The following is a 23,749-nucleotide window of genomic DNA, read 5'->3' as shown; positions in this document are numbered from 1 at the left end:
TTTTCGAAACTGAAGACCAATATTAATATGTTTCAGGAGAAAAGGCCAGCTAACAAATGATTAAACAGATACATATATACTCCACGTCGCGATATAACCATGAATCTCCATCCACAACTGAGGAAGAAAGAGTTTATAAAGTTTTGTCAACAAGTTAGGCATTTTAATAATCCAGAAATATAATTAAATATTTCATAATTTTTCCACACCCCTTTTTCTTAAGGAACACTTCATTATTTTTTTTTTAACATAATGTAAAACGTTGGGACAAATGTCTGAAGCAGGGTTTCTTAACACTGTAGGTCGGGACTCCCTAGCAGGGGGGTATCTAAAATTTTTAGCAGTTTTCATATTTCTTTAAGTTATAATAATTTTACAATTACCAAATATTTTTACACAATGTATCTGAAAATATAAAGATAGGACAATAGAGATAAAAAAAAAAAGGAAAACGTTTCGCCACATTCTTTTATAATATAAACGTTTATTTTCCTTGCTTTGCAGAGGTGAGCATGCATTTTACCGACTTCAAACCACTGCCATTTGCGATGTCAGTGGTGTCAAGCTAGAGCTATTGGAGGACAGAGTGGAGATCTGCTCTGTTTACTGATGAAACACATTTCTGCGTTGGTGCCAGTGATGGTCGTGTGTTGGTTAGAAAGGAGGCCAAGTGAGCACTTGTCTGCAGCCAAGACACACTGGTACTACACTTGGAGTTATGACTAGGAAAGCAATTTGGTGTGACAGCAGAAGCACTCTCATGGTTAACCCACGTATCCTGACTGCAAATTTATACATCAGTCAGGTGATTCCACCTGTTCCGCTGCCATTCATAAACAGCATTCAAAGGGGTGTTTTACCAACAGGATAATGCTCTCCCTCACCGCTATTGTAACACGAGATCTTTCTCCAATTAAGCATGTATGGGACATCATTAGACAACAACTCCAGCATCATCCACAACCAGCATTAACCACCCCTGTATTAACTGATCAAGTGCAACAGGCATGGAACTCCATCCCACAAATTAACAACCAGCAACTATATGACAGAATGCACGTACGTTTGCATTCAAAATTCTGGTAGTTACACTGTTTATTAATGTACCAGCACTTCCTGTTTCAAATGGCTCCTCGTGCTTACATTAACCTGTGATCTTGAAAATTCAATCAATTAAATATGTTACTCAAATATATTGGCGAAATTTCATTATTCTATAAAAAATTTTCTTTGTGTTGGGATTTTTTTTTCCATCAGTGGGGTTTGCTTTATCATCACTTATATATACATTGAGTTTGAAACAACTTTTAAATCAAATTACTGAAAACAAAATCAATTAAAAATCTTCACTAATAAAAGAAAATGTCAGCTTTATTAAAAAAAAAAAAAAAAAAAAAAAAAAATAGCAGTCATTTGCCCCCCCTTCCAAAAAAAACTGTCCCAATTATAAATTTTACTTAGACAAAGTCTGTTACACATGAGATGTGGGATTAAATATTTAGCATACTGATCTTTAGCAGCATAAGATGAAAATTTAGATGCACATGATAACGTAGGCACAGACGGGAAAGTACACTGCATATATATATATAAAAAATATTACTCAAATTAATGATTTTTAATATGTCTATTCAAAAGTGCTATTTAACCCCTTAACTGCCACGGGCGTATATATACGCCTTGCTCAGCTGATGCGTTAACTGCCCCAGATGCGCCCAGAGGCGCAGCCGATGCGTTAACTTTGCGAATAATTTTAGGTGTAGCAGCGCAAAGCAAATGATAGCATTTTGGAAGGATGTATATACACGCCTGGGGCAGTTAACGCATCGGCTGAGCAAGGCGTATATATACGCCCGCGGCAGTTAAGGGGTTAACAAATTAACTAACACGTCATTCACCGATAACTGACATTATACTTCTCGTATGGGCTGTATCATTCACCACTGACTGACAGTATAAAATTTGTAAAATAATATTCTTTTATTAAATCTTCTATCAAAATCTACATAAATCTTCTCCTGCCAGCATATCAATGGAATCTGATATCATGGGTTACATGGAAAGAAGGACAACAAAAACTTTACACTTAACATGTCAATGTGCTATGCTCTTCCATCCAAGAAGAAAAGATTAGAAAGAAAGGAGGAAAATGTGTAAGTAGTATGGTAGGCATGGAAAGAGTTGTTTTCCCTGGGCAGGATATTTTTACAAGCAGCATTTTCTTGCATGAAATATTGTTTAATACAGGTTAATTTTACATCAAGACAGGTAAAAAGTAACTAGATCAGAAAGAATTAAACTGAGCAGAAAACAGATTTTACACTAGCTATAGTATAGTTTATTATACTTTAAGACCGATGAATAGTAACTTTGGTAACGGAGGGAAAAAAGGTTGGGGGGGAGCTTCACTGGTGAAATCACACAGCAAAATCATCATTAATAGCTTCAAAAGAACATTTAAAAATGCATGGGTCTAATTACAGAATAAAGATGGCATCACTAGAGAAATAAACTCAAAACGGCAATAACACTTATGTCCTATTGTTATCATGTTCAGAGACATTACATTGTCATACTGACTGGCATCTTGATTTCAATATAAAGTATGCTGCTTTCATTTTCTGTAGCCCCTTCATCCTTCTAACTTCACTGAACAATTTATTGTTCTTTCTATCCTATGAAATACGCTACTGTTCATCTACCGTTTAACCCCCCCCCAACCAGATTAGAAAAGAACTATTTTTTTCCAAAACATGTAATTTATTATATGATGTCTTCTAAAGCTCCATGAGGTGATGGCCTTGCATAGGATTTTGAGGTTTGAATGATTGATTTTTAAATGAATGGGTTAAGAATATCAATCTGAGAAACTACAGAAACTAGTCATTGTTATAAAAGAAAAATGACACAAGCAAATCAATTTCTAAATCATTTGCTAAAAAAGATACGGTGAAAAAATATCAGTAAATATAGACAGTTAAACCCCATTATCACCAGATTCAAGGGACTAGCCCAGTGGTTCTCAACCTTTTGACAATTGTGTACCATCTAAACAAAAATTGAAAACCTTTAGTGCCACCAAAGTACTACTACCACCACCACTTTTGAACAAAGCTCAGATGGCATAAATTTACGAGTGTTAAGATAAAAAACACTCAATCCGGATGTTGGGATTTTAATTTTTGAATTTAATAGTTAAAAATACTTTGCTTCTTCGCATACCACCTATTTTGCTCTTGCGTACCACCAGCTGAAAACCCTTGGAGTAGACATTTGCTTCATTATATCCAATCCAATATTCTCTCACAAAAATATGTAAAAATTGAATGATGAATAAAGGAAAAAACGTATTATTACATCTGTCAAAAGGAGTAAATAATAAATCTATTTTTAAAAAATCATTATTAAGTTTTAATTGCAGTTATTACATACATTTATTCAACTTATTGCTCATTTCTTTCCAAAGTGTCCGACAAATTCACTGGCCTTTGTGCGCAGCATTTGTTCAGATGATGGCAGATTACAGCTTCTTTGGATAGTGAAACGTTTCAGCAATGCTTCTTTAACATCCTTATGCTTTCAATTTTTTCCACAAGCAGAAATCATATTTTCAATTATTTCATAAACTGCATTCATGGTGATATCGATTTGGCCCTACTCTTTCTGTATTTTTCAGATACACCTTAAATTCAGTGCAGAAACTTTATATTTACAATTGCCAAGTGGATGAATGTCCAACACAGAAAGCAGAGAGTTTAGTTAAGGAATATGAGACTTTCGCTCTTCTGGAAAAGATGAAAAAAAGAAGAAAGTTTTCTCACCTATACAAATCTTATAAAATGTCTAGTTGACAACACAGTTATTTCCACCAAGATATGCATGGTGGTTGTAACACAAAGATTCAATAACCTTTTAAAGAGAATATCTTAAATCTTGCAAAAGAACTAAAGAATGCGAAATCCCCATTCGGAAGATGGAACTTGGAGAAAATTTATCTTCACACAAAACAAACGGACAAAGATTTAAAAAAAAAAAAAAAAAAACATTCTATAAAAGAAAAATAAATGGTAAAATCACAACTCTATAATATTCAATACTTTATCTACACAGCAAACATTTTTTAAATTCTAAACACTGTATCAGTTTAACCCTCGGACCATTACGGGTTTAGCCTTGAAATTTTAAAGTTCCTCAAAATGTCATGAATAAGTGATATTTTCTTGATTTTAATTAAAAAATGACTCTTTCACTTTGTACCTCGATTCCTTTTCTTCCACTATACATCCAAACTGAAATCAGATACATTAAAAGATAGCAGAAATTTTCATGTATAATGAATGTGGAAGGCAACCTTCTGTACGGAATTTTCTGGCCTTAACACTGAGAGGGTTAAAATAGAGCCCCTTCAGTTCATTTTCAGTTTTTGAAACAATAGCTAGATTTCATTATTTCAAAAGAAAGTTGAGGTCATTAATAGCAGTTTGTTTGAGATAGAGCAAATATCAAGTTGCTGCTGCTCTGAGCCAGCACACAAGAGCTTGGGCACAAATTTTAATTAACACACCTCATCTTTAAATCTTATGTCAAAATTTTGTGACAGCTTCTGTTCTGAATCACTCCTAACCCATTTATTTCATCAATGGAATGTGGACAGGTCTCAAAGATAATGTAATGTACCCATTCAATAATTTCAGGCATGCAACTGGTTATCAAATAGCCAGGGCATCTACCTTCATTAATCAAAGTTTGGCCTGTCTAAAACTAAGAAAAACTATTCATAAGTTTTAGAATGACTACAGCTTCTTCCTTAAGCTATCTTTACCATTCCGTAATATTAAATGGCAGTTTTTCCAAATTTGATACAAACACATTTTTCTAGGCTAGGAGAAACTTTTCTGAGAAATGAGCTTTTCCTTCTCTTATCAGCGGAGGATTCTTAAAAGAAATGCTTTGCTGGAACTGATGACCCAGCTAACTACATGGGACATTTTGCTGTTTAAAATGTGTTTAATTAAAGCTGCATCCTTTGTAGGTTTCTGCGTAAGTCAACCAACCAAATATCCAAAAATTGAAAATTCATGTTAATGTTCACGCTCTTTCAACACGCTGTTAAGGTTAGGTAGTAGATGTGATTACCTGGTTTAGGTGAGCACTTCCACAAAAACAGAAAATTCCCTAAATTCTGGACCTTTGCCTTGGACAGGTTCTATTGTATAAGAACTCACTTAATGAATTAATCCATTAAAGTAGTGTGCACTAATTTTAATAAAAATGCAATGCTGCCAAATTTGACAAGATTTTGCAACTTGGCTACAATAGTTGTCGTTTTGGAGCTCCATTCTATAGTACTCTCTGATAGCTAGTGCCAAATATCAATCTTAGGATTTAAAACAGAGTTACAAGAAAAACTGACTCACCATAATTAATCCATTACAGTAGTGTGCACCAATTTTAATAAAAATGCAATGCTGCAGATTTGACAAAGTTTTACTGCTTGGCTACAACTGCTATCATCTTGGAATTTCATTTTATTGTACTAGCTGCAATAGCAAGTGGTGAATACCAATTTCAGAATTGAAAACGGAATCTTCGTAGTCATTTTAATTCTTCATTGTGAACATTTATATACAATATCTACAAACTTCAAATTATACTGCAAGATTAGAGTTGGTACTATTTGATTTTCAGGTCTTCGAATTAACAGACAAATTATGTAAACAGCGTGAAATCATAATAGTCCTTTTTTAGTTTAATTTCTATTTGCTGAATTTGATGAATCTTGTGATGTCACTGCAATCTCTTTTCAATTCAAACATTTACATAGCAAATGGTGTAGAGTCATTATGTTATTTTGGAAGCAGGAGAGATGAAAAATGAGCAACGCATTCACCAGGAATCGAACAACGTACCTCTGGAATACGTGTCCATCGTGCTGACCACTACATTATGAAGGCATGCTAAGAAGGCGGGAGAAATACCTTACAACAGTACTTTCACTTTCGACTTCTACTTGCCAAATTTGATGAATAGCATAACATCTCAATAGTCTTTTTTTCAATTTAAACACTGCAAAGAATGTTGACAATGTCAAGCCTATAAAACAGATGAGCTTGAAAAGGCTGGTACTGCCATCTAACAGTAAATCACACATTTAATTTTGTTGAACCAACAATGGATCCTCACTCCCAGAAATGTTCTGTTAAATGGCAAAACAAAAAGCAAAAGAGTACAGTTTGACATCATCAAGACTCGTATCTTTCTGTATTCAAATTACAGAAATCCTTTGATCATTTAAATTCCATCAGCATTCTGCCAAACTAAAAAAGGGCTGCCATAACATTTGGCTCCATTGGAGTGCCACTATAAATTTTAAATATTTCACAGTTGGCAACCAATTAAAATAATTTAAAGCATTTCTTTGTATTTCAATCAGCCCCCCACCCTCAATAAAATTTCTTTACTATACCTGATATAATTAAAAATTAGCTCAAGTTTCAATTAGTTGATTTCTTAACACCTTTAGAACTCATGGTTGGAGACTGATTATTTAATTCAAGAATGATTTTTCCCCCTTCTATCAAAACCACCCCAAAAAACTGTTAATACAAAAAGGAGTACTTTTTAAAAATACAAATGATGCAAAGTTTACAAATTTTAACAATAAAATACATTAATCCAAAAGACTTAACTATCACTGACTGGATAGGGGATAAATTCTTTCACTATTACATTTATATAAAACAGAAATATTTTAGTGCTATTAAATGTTTTGCTTTTGCATAGCATAGATTTAATGAAAATCTGGTACTGGTCTGTTAACAGGACCTGATTCAGAAATGTATGTGTATATGCATGTGTGTATGGACGTATGTGCTTATATTTGCATATATATAGATACATACACACATGCATATATTTCTAAATGTGGTTCCCAATAACAGGAAGAGTATCGAATATCTTTTACTTATACGTAGTTCACAAGAGGAGTGGGACAAAGCTTTTGTCCTGGTGTTTTCACTTCCTTATAACAGCTAAAAATTTTGGATATTAAATGTCAAAGAAATTATTCATTTTGACAACTTTTGTATGACGTCTGTACATACAGACAGAATAAAGGCTCTTTTTTCCCAAATGGATTTAAAACAGGTTCAAAGGGTACTTTTTCATGACCTGTGTATACATGTATCTCCCATGACTCAAAACTTAGGTAGAGAACACTGAAATTTTGAACAGGGATTGCTATAAAAAAATATTATTTTATCCTAAGAAAAAGATTATTTTATCCTAAGAAAAAAATTGCATAAGGAATTAAGGCTCTACTCTTATATGCGGCCTAAGATCACCAAATATGGTGAAATGTGTTCAGCGCTGCTTTTTGGCATGACTGCATGTTGCATGGCAACCCTATTGACGTTAAAGACTCTTTTGCTGGAGTGGTTTCATTGCTCGTTGGTTCGTGTCGTGCGTGTTTTGAAATGGCCTATGTTGCAATGATAGACATGGTGGCAAGATTTCAGTCGCATATTTTAGATTGTGTGGAAAGTAAATTTAGTATTAAAAGGTACGATGTTGGAGTTGTTAATGAGTCTTTTGTTCACGGGTGTGTTTATGAGGATCGAAATGTATTTTGGGAATTTCTATGGAACTTTTAAAACGGAGTCTGAAATGCGGAGCTGCTATGAGAACTCGGACGAAAAAGGACATTTCTGATAGTTCTTGCGTGGATTTCAGTCAAATGCTTGCTGGTAAAGTGGCTGTCAGCAGAGTTTAAGATTTAGATCGTGGTTTTCGTGTAGTAAGTTAACTTTGGAGGAAGTTTCTATCATTACTTTTGAAATTTTGAATCACAGAAAGACATATGTTATAACAAAATCATGGCACTTTTGTTCACAGATGTTGTGCAACTGGCGAAATTTTATTAACGAATGTATTATGGTAAATGCACTTTATTTTACTGTTTTTATTTTGTAGAATGTTATGTTCACTGTTTTTTTACTATGAATTTCTGCTGTTATTGTTGTTTTTTGAATTTTTTGTTATTTTGATTTGTGCGCAATGCCTAGATGGTACAATTCGTAGACGTTTAAGTTTAAACAGGATGCTTTGTACATGGGATTCTTCGAAATTTATTGTTGTTATGTTAATTTATTAAAGCGAGGTGTGCGTAGTTTATAGATTCATTCGTTGCCTAGATTGTGCAATCCATAGATTTTTTTTTTTTTTTTTTTTTTTTAAACATATCGCTGTGTACATGGATTCTTGTCAAATATTTTTGGTTAGAAACTTTACGTTTTTGCTATCTAAATTTTTTGCTCTTGTTTCGGATCTTTAGCTTAAATTGTGTGTTCAAAATGTGGTTTTTGCAAGTGCGAAAACTGCGTTTTTGGAGACATTTTAGGCTTAATGTTCGAAATGCAGACAAAAAATTTAGATAGTAATATGGCAGCATTGAGTTTCTTGCCAAAAATGTTTGGCGAGAAATTTGGCGACCTGAGAGCACATATAAGAGTACTTCTGGAATTAAAAGTGCTACTAGTCAAACAGGTTGAGAATGCGTATTAATTTACATTGTTATTAATTTTATATAATTAAGCAACTCATGTGCAGAAATTATTTTCATTTTATGTTATTTATTTAATATTAAACATAGAAATTTGTAATTTCAAAAGTGTACACCCCTTTCACGGGCTTGAAAGTCTTTCTGGTCTTTAGCTTCGAAATCGTTGATTGTAGGCACATATTTCCAATTATAGAGGGGTTTTTATAATCACAAAAAATATTCATGTTTTGGCAATGTCAAATTAAAAAAAATAACAAATAAATTTTAAAAATAAAACAAAAATAATTTTGGACAAATAATGAAAATTTAATGTGGTCTCCTGGTTCCTATACTTCTATTTGGTAAAGATTTATAGTCGTTATAAAAAAATAAAATTATAAGAAGTTTTATTCATGTCCGATAAAAACTGACTGGGATATTTTATTTCAAAATTTGCAATTTTTTTATGTCATTTTTATTTTGGCTTGACTGGCTGATTAGAATAATTCAAGGAAATATTCAAGGAAAAATTAAATGCAGTGAATAAGTTTAAATGAGGTGCAGTAAATGTTTATAAGTCAATGTGGTGTCAACATCCGATTTTTTTAATACGCTATATTCGAAAGTTATGTATTTAATGAAACATATATGACCCACTGGTAGTGAAAAGGTTAATATTTTGCTGACAGATTTCGATTATCCATTGGAAAAGTATCAGTGCCTGTGCAGTACATACTATAATGCAATAGTTATCTTTTTTAAAACTAATCTTGAATAGTCTGCCAGATTTAAAACAATCTTGCAACAACTAATTGCAGAAGAAGGAAAAAAAAAAAAATTTAATGTAAAAAAAGAAATGACATTAACCAATTAATCACTGGCATAAAGAAGGAAATAAACTCATTTCATTCAGTTGTGCTAACAGATCATCACATAAAGTGGCTCCTAAAAGTGTTCATACACTTATGATTTTCATTGAAATAGGACTCCAGACATTAATTAAAAGTAAACTTTCTGAATGAGATTGTAATAATAAGATCTATAATATATTCGTAACAAAATTATATGAAATATTTTTAAAATATAGCGAAACTTTATTTTTAAGAAATTAATAATCAAAAAATGACAAAAATTTCATGTCACAAAAGTCTTCGTACACTTCAAAAAAATCTTGACATATTAGTAAATATTTTCATTTTTCATTAAATTAATATTAGTAGGATATCCTTTAGCATCCACAACAGCTTTTAAACGTCTGGGATTTTTTTTTTTTTTTTTTTTTTTTTTAATTTTATTTTTTTATTTCTGTATCAATGTTCATCCATTCTTCCATCATGGCTGTTTTGAGTTCGCTTTTGTTTTGATGTCGTGTTTTTGTACTTTAACTTCCAGCTCTTTCCAGATGTGTTCTATGGGGTTTAAATCTGGCACTGAGGTTGTGTTTTAAAAAACTGTGCACAATTATAGACACCACAGGCGAACGTTGAGAGCCGTATGCTTAGGATCGTTATCATGATTAAAAATAAAGTTGTTTCCAATACCTCAATTTTGGGCTGATAATTTTAAATTGTCTCTTAAAATATTTAAATAAAGAGAATGATTCATTATGCCCTCAATAAATACCAAATTACCTAGTCCTGATGCTGCCATGCTTCCCCACACAAGAACACCTCCACCGTCATGCTTAACTGTTCCAACTAAGCTCTTAGAATGAAGTTCTCCATTTTTCCTTCTCCATACAGTTATTTGACCATCGGAACCAAAGATGTTAAATTTGCTTTCGTCAGCAAATAGGACATTACTCCAATATGTTTCGGGTGTACTTATCATTGATTTTAAGCTTTCTGTTTTTCTCACTAACAAAAAAAATTTTTACGGGCAGAACGCCCATGTAATCCAGCTTCTCTGAGAACTCGTCAAACAGTTTCAGGTGAAATTGAAGTAGAAAACTTTGCATTCAATTCTGCAGAAACTTTTACAGCACTCAAACGTGGGTTTTTCACAAATTTTCTAATAATAATAATAAATCTCTCATCACGTTTAATTAACCTTCTCGATCGACCTTTTCTTACCTTGTTTTCACCGATCACATATTGCACTGTAGAATGGGATAAATTAACTAATTTAGCGATATTTCGCATCGATTTACCACTACTATGAAAAATTATCAATTTTCAAATGCTGTTTGTAATTTCTTTAAGACTGCGACCCATTTTTCAATAATAAATAGAATATTATGAAGTAAACAATAAAAAATTAAAGCAAATGATTTTTTAAATGCCACCACAATGCAAAAATTAACAAAAGCGTCAAACAATAATTCTAATTTTGATTTTATCCAAAAAAATTTCAGTGTATGAAGACTTTTGTGAGATAAAATGTTTGTCATTTTTTTATTATTAATTTCTTAAAAATAAAGTTTTGCTACATTTAAAAAATATTTCATGTAATTTTGTTACGAATAGATTATAGATCTTATTATTCAAATCTCATTCAGAAAGTTTACTTTTAATTAATGGATAGAGCATCATTTCAATGAAAATCATAAGTGTACAAACACTTTTGGGAGCCACTGTACATTGAATGAGGTGCTAGGTTTTTCTGTCCTTTAAAACTAATGGTTCACTAGTCCATAAATTATTATTTTGACTTGCATTAAGGATTCTCTTTCCCTAGTCATAAAATTACTACTCATATTAATTATTAATAACAGTAAAAGAAGGCAAAAGGACAGTTTTCAAAAATCTCTATGTGACTGCATGACAATTTTAGATCTGTTAAATTGTATAAAATACTGTATTTCCTCGAAATCATATTTCTTAATTAATATTATTTTCAATGAAAACCTGTAATATTTTTAATTACGCATATGTGCAATCACAGTTAAGTTTTAAAATTTATTAAATTCAATCACATTTATCAAGAATTTAAACAGATAACTCGAAGCAGCTATTCAGAAATAATCAGCCAGTAAAGTATGAAATAAATATACTTTAACTTATTTTAAAGTATATTTGATACGATTTTTCTTAAAAAATTTGCATTTTAAACTAACACATACCATAACTTAAAAGACCGCGACATCAAATTTCAAGGGCATATTTAATATCATATTTATTTTTATATTCTTCAAGTAATCATAATGATCAAAAACAGCAGTTTTGTTTTAATAAAATCTTCCGATTAATTCGCCACATTTGAAATAGCAAATTTCGACAGCTTTTCAAAAACTATAAATAAGTTTTGAAATTACACTGATTAACATTACGATCTTAAGCCTAACTTAACCCGTCTACCGAGTGGCGTCTGTTTGTTGTCAAACGCAACCTATAATATGTGCGCGTAAACGACAAGTAAGAAACACAGGTGACGGTGCGTCATGCGTGCGCTTCATTAAAGTTTAAAATTATGTGGATAAAAAATTAATTTAAAAATTAAATTAAAAAATTTATACTTTAATGATATTAACTGATTAATATTAAAATTTTAAGCTAAAAAAATCGCAACGCAGCAATAGGCGCCATTTTGGATGTGTACTAACCTCTATCCGGAGGAAAACTAGTTAGTTGTTCCTCTTCCCTGCTTGCTTGGGTAATAATGGACGTACTGTCCATTTAGCCTCCCTTTCTTGAAGCCGTCTCGATGGATTTATATCCAAACAGCTTCAACTATAACACCATAAAATAGTAAAAGAATATCCAAGATGCTAGCAATGGCGCTCACATCATGGTAACTTCCATATGACTAAACTTCAGTGCGCAGGCGCCACAGAATCCTCCATGTGACCCTTCTCAAGATGTTGGACGTGATGTCAAAGAAATCACTATCCGATCTAATCATTTCTCCTGAGGTACTTGGGAGAAAGGCGTGTAACTTTTTTCTACAACTTTTATTGAAAATCTCAATCATTTTGAAATGTTTTTGCATTTAAGGCACTCTTACATTTTTCTCCATTAGAATAAAAGGAAACAGCTCTTCATCAGTATCGTACAACGCAAAAAATTTAAATAGAAGGAAAGAAAAATTTTTTCTTAACCAACGGGTTTCTAAAATACATTACGTGATATAAAATCTGAAATTTACGATATTATGCTTGATAGCTGATAACGTTTTATTTATGAAAAAATTCCGTAAAAATTTTTTATAATAATAAATCGATAATACTAGGTTATTGAAAAATATAAAATATGACAATCAGTTTGAATTTAACTTAAATTGTAGTACATATCCATCTTAAATTTAAGATATTAAATTTTAAAAAAAACTTGTTTTTTCTTCAAATAAAATGTATCGTTGAAATATTTTCATTTATTCATTTTTTTTTTTTTTTTTCATTTTTTAAGTTAGTTTTTATAATTTCAGTCTAATATGTGTTGTATAAAATTCAAACTTACATATTTAAACTAGGATCGTGTTATTATTATTATTAAAGAAACTGAAAAAAGAAATATCATAAAGAATTTTTGTTTATTTTACTAGAAACCTTAACTAAATAAAAGAGATATGCCAAATTAATGCAATTAATTTTTTTTATCAATTCAGTGATCAAGTGTATGTATGTATGGAACGTAAAACTAAAAAAAAATGTACGAAAAAAATTCTAAAGCCGTTCCTAGCGAGGGTGCAGCGCGTAAAAGTACGCGGGGAGGGGGCAAAATCAGGGGCAGCCGGACTCACGCGATGCCACTCCTAAATATTTTAAATTCATTGTAAGTATTTGTCATATGTAAGTACTTTTTATACAATTTGTCATATGTAAGTACTTAGTGAGTATGAAATAAAAATTTTATTAATAACTGAGCATTTTTTTTAATTTGGGGGACTTCAATTTTAGCAAAGTACGCAGGCAGCCAATGACCTAGGAACGGTCCTGAAAAAGAAATTTCTTTTTTATGGTTTCTTCTGTGATATTTATACCCTCACCACTTTAAAAATGAATCTTGGAATAACTCGAAAAAAAATCACGTCGTGTCGCGCATTTAAAATTATTTAAAATTTAATCTATGGTTTTGCATGAAAAAAAAATCGTAGCTTCTTTTTATACAGTATTTATCCTTAATTTCTGTACCCCTGTAAGTGCTTTTTAAAGAAAGACATAAAAAATTAAAATACGAAGTTTAAAATGTTATTCCTCCTTCCAGTATATTTTTTAAATCTTGAAATAAAGAAAAATACATAAAATTTTACGTATTTTAAATACCGTAGGTCCCTATTGAAAGTGAAGGTCCAGAGCACAAAATTTTCTTTTCATTTGCCCCGTAAGGAAATCAGAGCCCTGCTACTCAATATTTACAATAACTTTAAAACATTTACAGACATTGCAAACGCAGGAAATGCCCTGAATACGCAGAAAGTGTTTTCGTTACCATTATTAATGGAAGTAATTAAAAACTTCATAACTTTTGTTCTTGGCAAGGAACTCGTTTTTCGTGTTTTTCCTATGTATAAAGCAAGTATGAATTAGTTTCCCACAGAAAGGTTTCAATGAAACCATTCTTCTCCCATCGGCAGAATCTCTGAGTACTAGTAGTTCATCTTGAGTTCAAATCCTGGCGAAGGAGCTGGCTGGTTATGAGTTTTCGTTATTTTCGCTACCTATAAAATAAATTGGGTCAGTTTCCCTTAGAAAGTCATTCATTCCCTTTCATTCAAAATAATAAATGAATGCATAATACATAATGCAATAAACTGAGCAAAAAGTTTTAAACCAGTATCTAATTATGCGCTGTAAACTGTAACACATGATGGGAATATTAGGAAATTAAATCGAAAATTTACATATTCACCCTGAACTGAAATAAAGAGATGGTAACGAATAAATAAACTGTAAGGGAAAAGCAATAAACCGTTGTGAAAAAAACAAGAAAATGTATCCAGATTTAAAATGTAGAAAAAGCAAAAATCTAAAAATTAGTGCCCAAATATTAAAAAAAAAAAAAAAAATGCCTGTTGCAAACACTACATGACTTCCGGTGCGGCCTATTAAATTATACACATTTTATGCAGAGCCTATTTATTTATTTTTTTATTTATTTATTTGAATTATTCTAACTTAATCAACCGATCATTTAAGGTAAGTCGAAAATAACATCAAAACAGCAAATTCTTTTTCCTTGCTATGAGGAGGAGCCAGAATTTTCGGGTGAACTCTTAGGATTAAAATACACTGAAATGGTTCATCGGCTAATTCTGGATCAAGAAAAGCAAGGATTTTTGTGGAAGAGAGATTTCAAATGATTTCATTGTTCCGCCTCCTGACGAAGTGGCATTGAAGTTCATTGAATTCCTCTTCTATAATGTTCTTTTTCATTTAAATTTCATTGATTTTTTTAAAATTTGGGTATTGCTTGTTTGAAGAGTTTTGGTTTTAACATTTTTTTGATTATTTTTTTGCATTTATAGGATTATTTGAAATGTATTACTTATGAATTTCAATTTTTGGTCTTTGTAAAAAATTAGTTCTAAATTTTTTGTTTTATATATACACTCCTGGTACTGCCTATTGCAATAAAGAAAAATGCAGAACTAGATGATATAGAAGTCCCATATAGGAATTTGCAACGTTCTACGGCTAATCGCTTTTGAGTTATGCGAGATAGTACATACATACTGATAGTCTGTATATACATACATACAAAATTCACGAAAAAAAATCCATTTTGAATCCATTTTACAATCCGTTTCGGGGTGGGAGAGAATGGAGTTCTATTCTATTCCTACATACAAACGTCAAAAAAAATTTCAACATGGATTCGGGAATGGTCAGAATGGATAGTATTGTTGAAATATGATATCCAAAAATTTTTCACGATTACAATACTTCCTTTACTTCGTACAAGGAAGCATATGTAGTGCAATCGGCAGGATACATATTGCTTAACAGAAACCTTTTATACCAAGGCACGATTACATTAAACAGATTCCATTTCTCATCGTATTAAAAGAGTCTTTACATTAAGCGAATAAAATTTCGGATACATAACAGATTAATATTCAGATACTGAGTTAAGATTTTATTACATTCCAGGAATAACTGCGGAACGGAGATCAAATGACGGATTACTTTTTAGAATTACAGGAAATAAAGAATATATTACAAAGGTTATTGCTTTGCTATTTTTAGATTTATGAAGAGGACAGCATGTTCAAAAATGCTTCTTCAAAATATGAATTTATATTGATTTTCATGTAATTTATGTGTATAAATCTTATATTTAATAGCTGATATCTATTCTTAAAATTTTAATTTATATAATCTTATATTTGATAGTATGAAAATTATCAAATATACAGAGAAAAATCGGCAAACATTGAAACGATTGTAATTCCGTAATTTTGTAACATTTTTAAATGTGTGAAATGAATAAATTGTACGAATGCTGCTAAATTTTATTATTCTGGGATAAAGATAGTTGACGAATTCTTTTTTACATGTTTCAAAATTGCTCGAAATATTACTTTTTTTAAGTAGATATCTGTGCTGTAAACCATACCCGTAGTCGTGGCAGGATATCACGTTCGACCAGAACAAACATCATTGTTGATAAGATTCTGAGGATCCTAACGGAGATTATCGGAAAGTGGAGGCATAAATACATAATTCTAATGAAATATCTGTGTAGTGTCGCTTCAGTTCCGTTAAGTTTCTAATTAAATTTAGTTAAAGTGGAATGGCAACACTTTCTAGTCTCCGCGAAGAACGAAGTAATCAAACTTCGGTTTTCTCTCACGCGATTCTACGTGCATGTAAAATGTAAATAAATCTTATGAATAAGAATCTATAACTTTGTAAGGAATAAAATATTGGTTCCATTGGTGTCAGAGAAGTCTTATTTTCTTACATTTGCATACCAGACACTTCACTGGTGTATCCCGGCGTGATCGAATTCTACAATGGCTGACGAAGACGAAACCGAAATTAAAGCAACAATTGCATCTGTCGCCAAGGTAAGCGTTAACGTTCCTCCTTTTTGGAAGCCAGATCCTAAAATATGGTTTATTCAACTAGAAGCACAATTTAGATATGCAAAAATAAATGCAGATCAAACAAAATATGATTATGTTATAAGTTCCATTGAACCCGATATTTTGTCACAGGTATCTGATATTTTGCTAAGTCCACCACAAGATAATAAATATAAGGCAATTAAAAATAGACTAATTTCATTATATGCTGATTCAGAGACTCAAAAAACCCAAAAATTACTGAGTGAATTAGAACTGGGTGACAAAAAGCCATCTCAATTGCTATGTGAGATGCGTAATTTGGCGGGCGATAAAGTAACAGATATTTTCCTAAAAACATTGTGGCTACAACGTTTACCCATTAATATGCGTAGCATTATATCTGTTAGTAGTGAAGATTTGTCAAAAGTGGCTACAATGGCCGATAAGATTTGGGAATCAAACCCTGTTACTCCCCAAATAGCTGCTGCATCATCCATAACGGTAAAAACGGAAGTGATTGAAAGTTTACAAAAACAGGTTAGTGAACTTAGCTTACAAGTTTCTGCTTTAAAGAAGCAACGCCACAGTCGTCCCTATTGTCGTAACCGATCCAAATCACGAGATAGGAGTTACAGTGATAACAGATCTAGTGATATTTGTTACTATCATAAAAAATTCGGTGATTTAAGTCATTTAAGTGTAAACAACCCTGCAACTACTCATCAACATCACAGACAAATAGTCCGGAAAACCAGCTCCCCGTCTCTCATTGACGACGGAGGGACAAGGGGTGCAGCTGAGTCGTCTTTTCATCAGAGACAAAGAATCGGCTACCCAATTTTTAATAGATACTGCGGCAGAAATTTCTGTCATTCCTCCCTTGCCTGCAGATAAAAAAAAAAAAAAAAAAAAAAAAACATCTTAAAATTAGAACTCTTTGCTGCAAGTGGTACGAAAATTAAAACATATGGCCAAAAATTACTCAAGCTTAATCTTGGACTCAGACGATCATTCACATGGCCTTTTGTAATTGCGGAGGTAAACAAACAGATACTAGGCATGGATTTTCTTGCAAATTTTAACCTTTTGGTAGATTATAAAAATCGCAAGTGGATTGATGGTACTACATTTTTAACAACCAATGGAACTCCTTGTTTTCAAAACAACAATAATAATATTCCGATTTTAAATGCCGTAAATGATCCATATAAACGTATCATTAACGATTTTCCGGATTTGTTAAAACTGAATGTAGTTAATAATAAAGTTAAAAATCATAACATCGAACATTATATCGAAACCAGAGGTCCACCAGTTTTCGCTAAAGCCAGGAGACTATCAGCTGAGAAACTCAAAGCGACTAAAAAGGAGTTTGAATTCATGCTCCAAATGGGTTTATGCAGGCCATCCAAAAGTAACTGGACGAGCCCACTATATCTTGCTATGAAGAAATCAGGTGATTGGATACCTTGTGGAGACTATCGAGCGTTAAACAACGTCACGATTCCTGATAGATACCCTCTCCCATTTTTAACAGATTGCAGTTCCATTTTAGCTGGAAAAAGAGTTTTCTCATCCATAGACCTCATTAGAGCGTACCAACAAATTCCAGTTCGCGAAGAAGATATACCGAAAACAGCCATTCTCACTCCCTTTGGCTTATTCGAGTTCCCATTCATGACGTTCGGCCTACGAAATGCGGCCCAAACGTTCCAACGTTTCATCAACAGTGTGTTGAATGGACTAGAATTCGAGTTTTGCTATTTGGATGACATTCTAATAGCCTCTCCAGATGAAGAAACTCATCGAAAACATATACGAGCAGTCCTCGAGAGACTAAACGTATATGGCCTGTGTATTAATGCGGCAAAGTGTAAATTTGGTCAAGCAAAACTTGCATTCCTGGGATACGAAGTGTCAGCTGAAGGACTTAAACCTCTTTCAACGAAAGTTGATGCCATCAAAAATTTCCCAGAACCAAAGTCATTTACTAGTTTAAGACGATTTTTAGGTATAGTGAATTTTTATCACAGATTCATACCAAATTGTGCAAAACTGCAACAACCTTTAACAACATTGCTCAGTGGTATTAAAAAGAACTGCAGAAAAGAAATAACCTGGACGGCAGAAACAAGAAACGCCTTCCAGATATTAAAAGATGCACTTATTCATGCCACAAACTTAACTCACCCATCCAAAAAGGCTGAAATGTCGCTAACAACTGATGCTTCCTAAAATGCCATTGGAGCCGTTTTACATCAGATTGTGAATAATGAAAAAGAACCCTTAAGTTTCTTTTACCGAAATTTGACATCAGGACAACAAAAATATAGTGCCTACGACAAAGAACTCTTAGCCATCTATACAGCAGTAAAACATTTCAAATACATCTTAGAAGGGCGAACTTTTGCAATATACACGGATCACAAACCACTAACATTTGCCTTCCAACAAAATTTGGAAAAAGCTTCGCCACGACAAGCTAGACAACTGTCATATATTGGCCAGTTCTCAACCGATAACCGATTCATACAAGGGCATGAAAATACCGTCGCTGACGCTCTCTCTCGCATAGACACCATTTCTGTACCATCTGCAATAGACTTACAAACTATAGTAGACTGTCAAGACGATGACGACTTGGAGGTACTAAAAAACAACCCAAACTTAAAAATCCTACAGATCCCTATACCGGACAGCGACAAGAAAATTTACTGTGATACTTCTACAAATTATAATCGACCATACATCCCTGCAAAGTTTCGGCAGAAAATATTTTCTTCAATCCATAATTTATCTCATCCTGGAATAAGATCCACGATAAAATTGATAACACGACGTTGCATATGGCCCAATATGAATAAAGACTGCCAACTATGGACTAGAGCATGTTTATCTTGCCAAGGATCTAAAGTTCACAGACATACACAGTCATCTTTGGGAGAATTCAAAGTACCTCCACACAGATTCCAGCATTTAAACATAGATCTGGTGGGTCCGCTACCTCCTCGCAAAGGATTCAAATATCTTCTAACCATCATCGATCGTTATACACGATGGATCGAAGCGGTACCGTTAGAAGATCAATCAGCAGAATCTATTGCTAAAGCTTTGATTTATACTTGGTTTTCACGCTTTGGAATTCCGAATCGCATAACATCTGACCAAGGTCGGCAATTTGATAGCCAACTTTTTCAAGCTTTAGGAAAATATCTTGGTTTTCATACAAACACTACAACTGCGTACCATCCACAGGCAAATGGCCTGATCGAAAGACAACACCGAACTTTAAAAGCAAGTCTCAAATGTCATCTACTGGAATCAAAATAATGGCTGGAAGCATTGCCTTTCGTTCTTTTAGGCATAAGATCTGCCATCAAGGAAGACTTAGGCTGCTCATCCGCAGAACTTGTATACGGAACCCCTTTAGCATTACCTGGTGAATTCTTTTCAACAGTACCTCATATAAAACAGTCTGAATTTTCTCAAAACCTTCAGAAAATAATAAGAGCTATGAAGCCAAGTTCTACCACCACCCATGGAAATAGAACAGTCTTTGTTTCTAAACATCTTTCCAACTGTTCTCACGTATTCCTATACAACAACATTAATAATTCGTCGCTACAGCCTGTCTATCTTGGACCGTATCCTGTAAGAGCAAGAAAGGATAAGTACTTCGACATTGAAATCCAAGGAAAAGTTAAAAGAGTTTCAATAGACAGACTAAAGCCATGTTTCCTAGTGCAAGATTCTGATATTCCTTTCCAAAACTCCCATTCCAAGAAAGCGGAACTTGGGGAAACACCTGCACTCAAGAACACTGAAGAAAATTCAGATACTCATCATAAAACCAAGACTACTAGAACCGGCAGACGTGTGTTTCCCAGTCACTTTAAAGACTATCTTCCATAATCGCTGTCACTAGGAAGGGGGTGTGTAGTGTCGCTTCAGTTCCGTTAAGTTTCTAATTAAATTTAGTTAAAGCGGAATGGCAGCACTTTCTAGTCTCCGCGAAGAATGAAGTAAACAAACTTCGGTTTTCTGTCACGCGATTCTACGTGCATGTAAAATGTAAATAAATCTTATGAATAAGAATCTATAACTTTGTAAGGAATAAAATATTGGTTCCATTGGAGTCAGAGAAGTGTTATTTTCTTACATTTGCATACCAGACACTTTAGTCTGCAACGAAAAGTCAAATGAGATTAAATTCGAAGACCTCGATGGCCAACTCATTTGCGCGTTATCTTCTCGTTATCTGCATCTTACCCGCATTATTGGGCAACTTTGATTCAAATATTCTTGGAAATGGTTCTTATTTGTGAAAACTTTTGACTGATACTTTCGCAAATGACCTCGGTGATAGCGAACTTGACAGAAAGCTGCCTTATTGACAGATGTAATTATCACACTATTTCCTTTCAGCTGTGGCATCAGTTGCAATTCCAACATCTTTTAACATGGTCCAATTAAATTCTCGGGTGACACACAAATGCATTACCAAGAAGGCACATAGAACATACGTGAAATATATAGAAAAGTAGCTTAATGAGTTTATTTCAGAGTAATGAAACTGGTATAATTTGCGTTGTTTATATTAGTAGAATAACTCGATTTCGCACTAAGTGAATTTAAAATCATACAACATTATATATATATATATATATATGTGTGTGTGTGATGCACCAGCTTTTGTCCAGAATAAAAGATTGGTGAAGAATCATAAATGTAGTCGTAGCTTAAATTATCAGACGATAAGTTTAAAAAACAGGATCCATTTATTATTATTCAGGAGAAATAGCAGTTACAAAATCAGATATACGGAGTAAATAAAAAGAATTACTAATAACCTTTTGTATGAAGTTTACTGCATCGTGACATTTAAGAAAAAGGCCCCCGATATTCCTTTGCGAGTCCTTTTATAGCCTCTGGAAAGGCGGAGCTTCCAAGAAACGACATCAGTCTCGTCAGCCATTCGCTTTAAATATTTCCAGAACATTCTATAACTGTACGTGTAGAAAGGCGGGAAAAACAACTTGACTACGGGGCTGTAGATTTAATACCACGTACTTTCAAATAAGAGACCGTCGCCATTAAAAAATGAAAAGAACATACAGTTAGAATTTTAAGTGTATTCTTGACTATGGAATTTTATTATTACATATATATATATATTCGGGCTATCGCTTTGCTGCCAAAATATTTACGGCCTTTTTGTTACTCCTATTTACGAGCTTTCCAATTTTACAAGCATTTTTTTGCTATCCTAATGAATTTATAAGTTCAAGAAATCCCTGTATTATATTTTTAGTTTAAAACCTTCAATTACGAACGTTTTTCAAAGCACGGAGTTGTGAAAAACTAACTATTTGTTCAAAATATTAATTTTCATTGTAGTTTTATTGTATTTGCTTTGTATACTGAGCAGAAACCAATTTAAATTCCGAGTCATCTGATAAATTAATTCAAAGCACGAAACGGAAATTTTGTTTAAAGCTGCAATTTCTAATAATTTTATACTTTTCCCAATAAACCCAAATTTCTTTTTAAAATAATTTTTCTTTTATGTTATTCTAGCTTCATAGTTTAATTCTTTATTCTTTTCGTGTTTGAGGATTTCTAGGAGTACTCTATCTTTTTCTTTCTTTTTTCCTTGTTTCTAACCTTTTTTTTTCCCTTTAATTTCATGTGAGATTTTTATTTCCGCCTTTAAAACTTGGATGACTCAAGGCAACTTATCCGTAATTCAGAAACGGTGTTTATTTTTTTGGATATACTATAAGAGGTTATTCCATGCTTCAATAAAATGGACAGTCTTTTCTAAGATACAGTAAATGCTTCCCTTATGATATTGTAAATATGTTTGTTGTTATGTTTTGGGCAATTATTATAAATTTTAACTAGTTATCCCGAATACCAGTTAACATAAATAAAATTTTTGGGATAATTCCTAATCATGTTACATAGGTTAATTTTTTTTTTTTTTTTTCTGGAGAAATTTGTTGCTGCATAAATTTTGGTTTGGTTTAGGCTGCATAAATTTGGATTATTCCGAAATATTTTTCTTTTTTAACAAAACAGATTTACAATATTTTGAACTCGCCTAAGTTCAGCACCTATATACCCCAGTGAACCTTCGAACTTCTCGAAGACGAGTACATATGAAAATGGTTAATATTTATCGAAACTTAAATAAACACCAGAAACTTTTCATGCCAGATAAACACCAGAATTCTTTTGTAAAACAACATTTTCTGGCGCAGAAGATCGAAATCATTTGGAACTAGTAGTTTCAGAAAGTGTTTACTGTAGCAGAATTCAGAAATCTGTAATCAGTAAATCCTCTCTAAAGGATGGTACCACACAGCCATTTATTTCAAACGAACAACCATTTCAGACAATTTTTCTACTGCTTTAGACCTACTTGCTACCTTCTAACTGCTCCTAGCTGATAAAGCAGGTAGACAAATTGTCTGAAACAGTTATTTGTTTGAAATAAATGGGTGTGTGATACCAGTCTTACCACTGAAAGAAAGCGCACTATTATTTCTTTTCTTTCGCAAAAATTTATAAGTTTTGAAAATCGTAAATTATTCATTTTCAACAACCAATCAGCTATCAGCATCGAATACCTCGTTATCAACCCCGTCATCAGCGTATGGCTGATTAATTTGTTTTTCAAATTTAATCAGCCAATTTAGCGATTTAAAAGAAATATGTTGCCACAGCTCGAAAAAAAGTGTTTTGAACTTCCACGCACCAGAGTTTGCTGACTCTCGAAAAAGCATAAGTATTTCATTTTTCTCTCATATTTAATCTGTCTGTTATTGATTCACAATCTAAGTGATGTAAAAGCAATAAACGCAATTTTTGTCTGTGCTAATATTAATTATTAGCTGGATCACTGAACAGCAGAGATTATCAATAGAGATGGCCCAGGTGAAATAGCAAAACATTTTATAGGAAATTTAATGTAAGTATATTAAGACCAGAACTAGTTTCCTCTTTGCATGACTGAAATCCCGAAAATCATCTGCGGTGAATAGCTGTTTCATATCTTGTGACAAACCAGAACAATTGGTCTAAAGAGTTTTTCTTTCGAAAGGTGTTGAATGTGTGATAGAAACATACATTCCAATAAGAATACACAATAATATTAACATTACAATCGCTAATAAGATATCTCTATTTCTACTTTTGTGTAACTTGAAGCTCTCTCTTTCTTTTTGTTGTCTGTGGTACTCTTTAGGACTCTAATAAATA

General features: G+C 32.7%; 1 protein-coding gene across 1 annotated transcript in view; it reads right to left on the bottom strand.

Moving 5' to 3' along the window:
• Positions 1 to 12,289, bottom strand: part of LOC118193011 (carboxy-terminal domain RNA polymerase II polypeptide A small phosphatase 1-like) — a 127,402-nt gene extending 115,113 nt beyond the window's left edge. The window contains exon 1 of the mRNA XM_085819369.1: positions 12,081 to 12,289. Within this exon, the coding sequence (XP_085675495.1) occupies positions 12,081 to 12,153 (73 nt within the window). The 5' untranslated portion in view covers positions 12,154 to 12,289. The remainder of the gene's footprint in view (positions 1 to 12,080) is intronic.
• Between the last annotated feature and the right edge of the window lie 11,460 nt (positions 12,290 to 23,749).

The sequence above is a fragment of the Stegodyphus dumicola genome, chromosome 6 (assembly GCF_044657685.1).
Source record: "Stegodyphus dumicola isolate Sdum_Otavi_A_Nest chromosome 6, ASM4465768v1".
Taxonomy (NCBI): Eukaryota; Metazoa; Arthropoda; class Arachnida; order Araneae; family Eresidae; genus Stegodyphus; species Stegodyphus dumicola.
Note: the sequence above shows the minus strand (reverse complement) of the source record. Positions and strands in the feature narration are given on the sequence as shown.